The sequence below is a fragment of the Moschus berezovskii genome, chromosome 8 (genome assembly GCF_049115385.1).
Source record: "Moschus berezovskii isolate FMDL1 chromosome 8, NW_MosBer_1.0, whole genome shotgun sequence".
Taxonomy (NCBI): Eukaryota; Metazoa; Chordata; class Mammalia; order Artiodactyla; family Moschidae; genus Moschus; species Moschus berezovskii.
Window position 1 is genome coordinate 96,226,044 of NC_142467.1, and position 7,151 is coordinate 96,233,194.

Sequence of the window (7,151 nt, forward strand, 5' to 3'; positions counted from 1 at the left end):
TTTACCAATAAGCCACCAGGAAAGCCCATCAGCAATGTTTTCAATATTAAGCATGTTATCAACCTGCAAGTAGAGCCCCTGCTGTGAAAATCTGGACGCGTTAGTGTTGCTTCACAGGAAACCTGCACAGCTGAGGACAGCGACTTGTCTGGGGGCCTGCTATGCAGTAGCTCTGCTTCTCCTGAGGACAGAGCTGCGGATAAAACCTTTTATTGTCAAGAAGAAAACAGCAGCTGAATAGAAAACCTGTAAGTTTGTATTTTGTGTGCCTAAGGAGTGTGCGTGAGAAGAGAAAGCCAAGGCTACTTTCGCTTGTTTTGCTTCCGAAGTAAAGTATAACACCTGCCTTATGAAGTCTGTGAGGTAGTGAGAACATCCTGGGGCTGGGGACAGAGCACCCAGGATGAAAGCCAAGAACTGACATTTCCTTGATTTATCAGGCTCTGTTCCAAGCGTTGGGGATACAAGGAGCAACATAGCATTTTCCTGCCCTCCTGGGTCTGACATTCTAATGGGGAATCAATAAATCAAAGTACTATTAGTAAGTAAAATATATTATAAGCTCGGGCACACGAAAGAAGCAGGAGCAGGGAGGGGATGAGGCATTCCTAAAATAATTAGGCACAACATTTGGTGCGTGTGGAACGTGTAAATATCGTTAAGATGACGATACTTGTCAGTACGAGTTCATTTGCATCTCCAGAGGTTTCTAATTTCAAATAGGCCCCATACCTTTCGATATGCCTGTCACTGGGGAAAGAGGGGAAGACCCTCAAATCGGGGGTCCCCTGGTTTTCGGACACTTACGGTACTCAAAGCCGGGGGCGGCCGCGGGATCTCTGGCCGTGGGCTCCGCCCCGGGTGTGGGCCCCGCCCCCCGGATATCTGCGCAGGCGTGCTCAAGGATAAGAGGCCGGGAGTGCGCGTGTACCCAGCCGGTGCTGGCCGGGGGTGGTACGATGAGCGGTTGGGTGGCTTGGGGTCTAGCGCGGCGTGCTGCGGCCCTAGGCCTGGGGCTGCGGGTACTGCTCGGCTTCGGGCTGTGCCTGGAGACCGCCCCGACTCCGATCCGGACCTGGTCCCCGACCCAGGCCCCAGGTGAGTGAACTTGCAGCCCGCGAGCCCTCTACCCTTGCAGTCTAGCTCCGCCCTCGCCCGCCAGCAGCGCCTCACCGTTGGCTACGCCGCAAGTCTGTCCAGGACACTCCCCCCGCACATGGTTCTAGGGGAGCCTAGCCCTTGAAAGAGCCTTCCCCAATGGTGGACCCTGCGCCCTGGTTGCTGTGCCTGCCTTTAACTGCCCTGCTTCGGCCCTCTCACACCCGGCACCTGCTCTGCTTTGTCGTGCCCCATTGTCACCTCCAAGCTGCCCTTCACCCCAGCACAAGCAGGAAAGTTCTTTACAGACTCTGGTTGTCCGACCTCCAACCTTAACGCGGCTGGTCATATGGCGCCTGCTACCCGGGGCCATTTGGCTGAGTTTACTCGGCGATCATCTCCCGCCCTCTCAACCTCTGTATCTTCCTTCTCTGGACTTAGAAAGATCTTCCCTGGCATCCCAGGCCCTAGGGCACGTTTGCCCTGGCCTCAGTGATGGCGGCTCTCTCAGAGGTTCCCAGAGGCAGTGGGGCAGGTTAGAATGACCTCCCCGTGCACACAGGTGCCCCTGACATTCAGCTGTAGACTCAGATTCACACACCCGCGGGTCCTGTCTTCGCTGCTTCCCCTTCTCACTCCTGCCTTTTCAAGCTAAGTGTTCCTCCTTCCTTCAAGGATCAAGACATTAACCAAGCTCAGGCTCTTTACACCCAAACAGTCTCTTCCCTTCAGCACCCTGAGGTAGGGACTCCTAGCGTGGCCCCCTTCCCAGGTGGGGAAACTGAGGCTGGGAGGGACAGTCACTGATCTCTCCAAACCACGGCCCTGTAAGGCCCGGTTGGCTCTGCTCTGCTGCCCACTTTATAGGACACACACACACACTCCCTGAGTCCAGGGAGGGAGGTCAGAGGTTGCTACGGAGAGGGGCAAGACTTGGGGAGGGAGCTGTAGGCTTTCGGATCCCCACAGCAGGGAAGGAAGTCGGCTCCAGGCCATTCCACAGAGCTCAGGGACGATGGGGCCCATAGGTATATTTGGGCCTGGAGGCCAGCTTGCAGACCGGCTGGATGTGGATGGTGGGGGCTTGGAGTGGGGCTTTGCTCAACCTTGCCCCTGTGAGCAGAGGTGGAAGGGGCAAGAGGACCAGAATCAAATGGAACAGAGCTAGGCTGGGGCCAAGCTAGGTATTTGCCACCCGCCCTGCTGCACCCAGGAGGAAACCATAAAGGCCACTCCCTTCCTCGGTCCCTTAGACTCCAGTCTGCTGGCCCAGCTTCCAGGCCCTTCTGTGTCCCTCCTGCTCAGGGTTCCAGAAGGCTCATATCTCAGCTGGACTCAGCCCAGACCGTTGTGTGAGCTGTGTCCATTTATCATCAGGCATTACCCTGGGTTTACAGTCAAAAGGTCACGGCCCTGACCATCGATAAGTGTCCACTTTACGCAGGTACCAGTTCAAAGGCCATTGTTCTAAGATGCTGGGCTTCAGGGGTCTCTGAGAGGGACCTGAGACCCCTCCCAGGAAATAAGCTGGAGACGTGAAGTCTGAGGAGGAAATTATGGAAGTGCAGAGAGGAGGGAGGAGAGGGAGTGCTGGGCCCTGGAACGGCATGGGCAAGAGCCCTGAGGTGGAAATGGGCCAGGCCTCTTGCCGCAGCAGCATGGTGGCCATGCCAGAGGGAGCTTGATGAAGAGGAGGAATGTAGAAGGAGGCAAGGTCCAGGAAGGGTTCAGGGCTGGTCAGGACTTGCCGGCCACATACAGGATGTAGGCTGTGAGAGGGTCAAGGGACCAAGGGATGGTTTTGAGCAAAGGGGAGGCAAGGGTGGGTGGCCTGTTGGTGTGACTCTGAGAGGTCTCTGGTGTCTGAGGGAGATGGGGGTGGGGAACCTGGGGAAGAGGTGGCACAGTCAGGGTGGGGAAAGTGGTCAGAAGTTCTAGGAGGCATTCAGTGGGTGGGTCAACAAGCCATGGTGACCAAGCAGGTCCTTACCCCAGGGCCTCAGTTTCCCCTTTGCTAGTTGCTGTTGTTCAGTCACTCAGATGTGTCTGACTCTTTGCAGCCCCATGGACTGCAGCACGCCAGGCTTCCCTGTCCTTCATCATCTTCTGGAGTTTGCTCAAACTCGCGTCCGTTGAGTCGATGATGCCATTCAAGTATCTCATCCTCTGTCATCTCCTTCTGCCCTCGGTCTTTCCCAGTATCAGGGTGTTTTCCAGTGAGTTGGCTCTTCACATCAGGTGACCAAAGGATTGAAGCTTCAGCTTCAGCATCAGTCCTTCCAATGAATATTCAGGGTTGGGATAATCAGATAATCCTTTGGGATTGACTGGTTTGATCTCCGTGCTGTCCAGGGGACTCTCGAGAGTCTTCTCCTTTGCTAAGGATAGCTGGGACATAACAGGCCCTGTTGACCCTGACAATGGGCCTGAGCCAGGCCAGGTTCAGAGATGGCCCCTCCCCTAGTCTGTTTAACCACAAGCTTGGAGAGACCCCTGGGGAGACCGTCTGGCCATTTGGACCCTAGTAAAGACCCCAGGATCAGTGAGACCTGGGTTTGAACCCTGACTCTGCCACTAGCTTGTAACCTTGGGCCTTTCCTTTCCTATGTGTCTTCTGTAGAATGGGCATGGCTGTAGAATCTGACCAGTAGGGCTCTTGGTGAGGCTGTGAACTGCTGGGCTCCAGGCCCCCGACACAGTGCATCCTTAGCAAAGGTGGTGACCACCAGTGTAGTTCCTGGGACCTGGCTTTCTCCTGGTAGCTGCAGCTTGTGACACTGTCCTCCTAGCTGAGGGTTCAGACCTCCCACTTGTGTGCCTCCCTCAGGCCCCAGCGCAGACTCGTGCCCACCCACCAACTTCCAGTGCCGGAGCGATGGCCACTGCGTGCCCCTCATCTGGCGTTGCGACATTGACCGGGACTGCCTTGATGGCAGTGATGAAGAAGAGTGTGGTGAGTGGCCATGCCCTGGGGGTGGGGCTTTTCAGGGCCACGGGGGGAGGTACTTGTGGAAGGGATGTGGGTTCCAGGCAAGGAACTCTGGGGTGGGCGGGGCCTCAAGGAGGGCGGGCTGGATCTTTGGGTTAAAAGATGGGTTTGCAGGGCAGCAAGTTAGTGGGGTCTTGGTTGGAAAGTGGCACTAATAGAAGCAAGGGGCAGGGCCCTTGGGATGGGCGGACCTTATAGGGTCAGTCATTCTCCGGAAGGTGGGGCTCGCAGGGGGTTGGGGGTGGGGAGTATCCGTGCTCTCTTGGGTGGGTGTTTGGCCTGACTCACCCTGTACCCCCAGGTTCTGAGGTACCCAATGGCAGCCCCTCCCCTTGTGACATCATGGATGACTGTCCTGACCGCAACAAGAATCTTCTCAACTGCGGGCCCCAGCCCTGCCCGGAAGGCGAGCTGTGCTGCGTGCTGGACGGTCTGTGTATCCCAAGGACATGGCTCTGCGATGGCCACCGGGACTGTTCCGACTACAGCGACGAGCTTGGCTGCGGTGTGTACCTATGGGGGCAGGGAGGCTTGGTCAGTCGACCAGGACGCCTGACACCTTCCAGTGTGTGACGAGGCTGGGAGCGTGCACATGTGTGTCTGCCTGAGCCCGCATACCCATGGGAATGCAGGAGGGCACGTGGGCAGCAAGTGCTCACCAGCCTTGCACACTCAGTCTGGGGCCGGAGGGTGAGTCCCAAGGTCCCTCACCCTGGGGAACTGGGACACCCGTTCATCCTTCCAGCCCCAGGGCTCCCTCCCCAGCTGCTGAATGCCTGGACTTGTTGCAGGAATCAAGACCCCCCAGGAGGGGAGGACCATATCCATGGGGACTCCTGTGACCCTGGAGAATGTCACTTATCTCAGGAATGCCACAGTCACCACCATTGAGGACCGGGACTCCGTTCAGTTTGGAAACCGAAGTGCCTATGGGATTATCGCAGCTGTAGGTAATATGAATAGCTCCCATCCCCATGCCCATGCCCACACCTGGAAGCTGCCCTGGAGAGTGGATACGCTACATACTCCGCTTTCCGGTGTGTTAGGAGCTTGGTGGATGTGGGGGGCTCCCGCCGTCCTCTCACCCATTCCCCTTTCTCTTTCCCCACAGCGGTGCTCAGTGTCAGTCTGGCTGCTGGCATCCTCTTCGCATTGTCACGGCTCTGTGCCCAGGGATGCCTGGCCCCGCTGGGGCTGCTGGTGTCCGTGAAGGGGTCACTGCAGCCAGAGAGGAAGACCTCGGTGCTCTGAGCATGCACTCTCACCCCCATATCAAACGTCCCTCGAGTATGGCAGGTAGAGGGGACCCACACGTGGCTGCTACCACATCAGCCCCGAGACCTGGCTTCTTCTGTCCTCACAGTGCCAAGCACCTGTGCTCCTGCATATGTGACCCTAGAGGCTGGGGTTGCCCGGACCCTCCCCTGGACACGAGGAGCCTGAATGGGGAACATGCCACAGCCGGAGCTGAGGGGCTGGCCCCGGATCACTCTTGGGGTGGCCCCCTTACTCAGATACAATTGTTACCTCTGTTTGAAAGTGGTGATTAAAGCTAGTTCACATCCTCTGCCTGGGTGGCCTGGGGGCTCTGTGCAGCCCCTTCTCTGTGAGGGAGTGCCTGCCTATAGAGGGTGGGAATCAGGGACCCAGCCCTGGGCACCCACTTGGCCACTCTGCCTCCTGGAATCAGAACAGGGGATGGTGGGACTGGGAACAGTTTGCACTCCCAGAGAGAAACAGATCTTGGGCGGTGCCTCCTGGAGTGCTGGCTGGGGACCTCCATCCGTCTCCGCTTCCTGTCTTTGAGACAGAAGCTGGCTGTTCCCCGGTTGGTCTCCACCTTGTTTCAAAATGTAGGTTTTATTATTATTCAGGCATGCTGAGGCCTGAAAAGACTGATACTGAAGCTAAAGCTTCAATCTTTTGGCCACCTGATGCAAAGAGCCGACTCATTGGAAAAGACACTGATGCTGGGAAAGATTGAGGGCAGGAGAAGAAGGAGGCAGCAGAGGATGAGATGGTTAGATAACATCACTGACTCAGTGGACATGAATTTGAGCAAGCTCTGGGAGATAGTGGAGGACAGGGAAGCCTGGTGTGCTGCAGTCCGTGGGGTCACAAAGAGTTGGACACGACTGAGCAACTGAACAGCAGCAGCAGCTGGGGTGTCAGCACTGACTGTTATAAATGTCTCAGCCTGTCAACAGCGAGGCTATGAGAGAACAGCACCTAGGGTACCCGCTGGGTCCCTGTTACAGCAAGACCCCAATAGATGCTCCCCAACCAGAGCCAGTGTGGTGGCTGGACCAGTGCAGGATGTACTTCAGCAAAAACCATTTGACTGCACTGTACGTGATGCAGAACTTCCCCGACAAGGACTCGGACGCATGACCCCTGGACTGGAAGCACAATCTTTAACTACTGGACTACTGAGGAAGTCCTGGCCATCAAGGAACTTTGAGGGACAAGATTTGTCCTGAAGGTCCTGGAGGTTACATGGCAGGCCCCCCACTGAGAGAGATCAACGTGGGGAGGACTTCCCTGGTGGTCCAGTGGTTAGGAGTCTGCCTGCCAGTATAGGGGACATGGGTTCAATCCAGGCTCTGGGAAGATTCCACATGCTTTGGTACGACTAAGCCCGTGCACTACAAGTACTGAGTCCGTGTCCTAGAGCCTGTGCTCTGCAACAAGATAAGCCACCGCAATGAGAAACCCTCACAGAGCAACTCGAGAGCAGCTCCCACTTGCTGCAACTAGAGAAAGCTGGTACACAGCAGTGAAGACCCAAAGCAGCCACGTTACATAAAATGAATGGCAGGAGTGACGCTGAAGCTGGAACTCTAATCCTTTGGCCACCTGATGTGAAGAACTGACTCATTGGAAAAGACCCTAATGCTAGGAAAGATTGAGGGCAGGAGTAGAAGCGGATGACAGAGGGCAAGCTGGTTGGATGGCATCACTGACTCAACGGACACAAGTTTGAGCAAACTCTGGGAGATGATGAAGGACAGGGAAGCCTGGCACGCTGCAGTCCATGGGATCACAGAGTTGGACATGACTGAGC

The 7,151-nt window shown here is 56.3% G+C and overlaps 1 protein-coding gene across 1 annotated transcript; it reads left to right on the forward strand.

Moving 5' to 3' along the window:
• The first annotated feature begins 885 nt into the window (after positions 1-885).
• CD320 (CD320 molecule) lies at positions 886-5,652 on the forward strand. The gene is made up of 5 exons (XM_055430820.2): positions 886-1,098; positions 3,926-4,051; positions 4,389-4,592; positions 4,879-5,037; positions 5,199-5,652. The coding sequence occupies exons 1-5, from the start codon at positions 960-962 to the stop codon at positions 5,336-5,338; spliced, it is 768 nt and encodes a 255-aa protein (XP_055286795.2). The 5' UTR covers positions 886-959; the 3' UTR covers positions 5,339-5,652.
• Positions 5,653-7,151: the final 1,499 nt, after the last annotated feature.

Excerpts from the sequence above, each read along its gene's own strand:
- CD320 (XM_055430820.2), top strand. The coding sequence starts at position 960 with ATGAGCGGTTGGGTGGCTTGGGGTCTAGCGCGGCGTGCTGCGGCCCTA. Across the intron at positions 1,099-3,925 it reads GTCCCCGACCCAGGCCCCAG|GCCCCAGCGCAGACTCGTGC; the intron begins GTGAGTGAACTT and ends TGCCTCCCTCAG. Across the intron at positions 4,593-4,878 it reads CAGCGACGAGCTTGGCTGCG|GAATCAAGACCCCCCAGGAG; the intron begins GTGTGTACCTAT and ends GACTTGTTGCAG.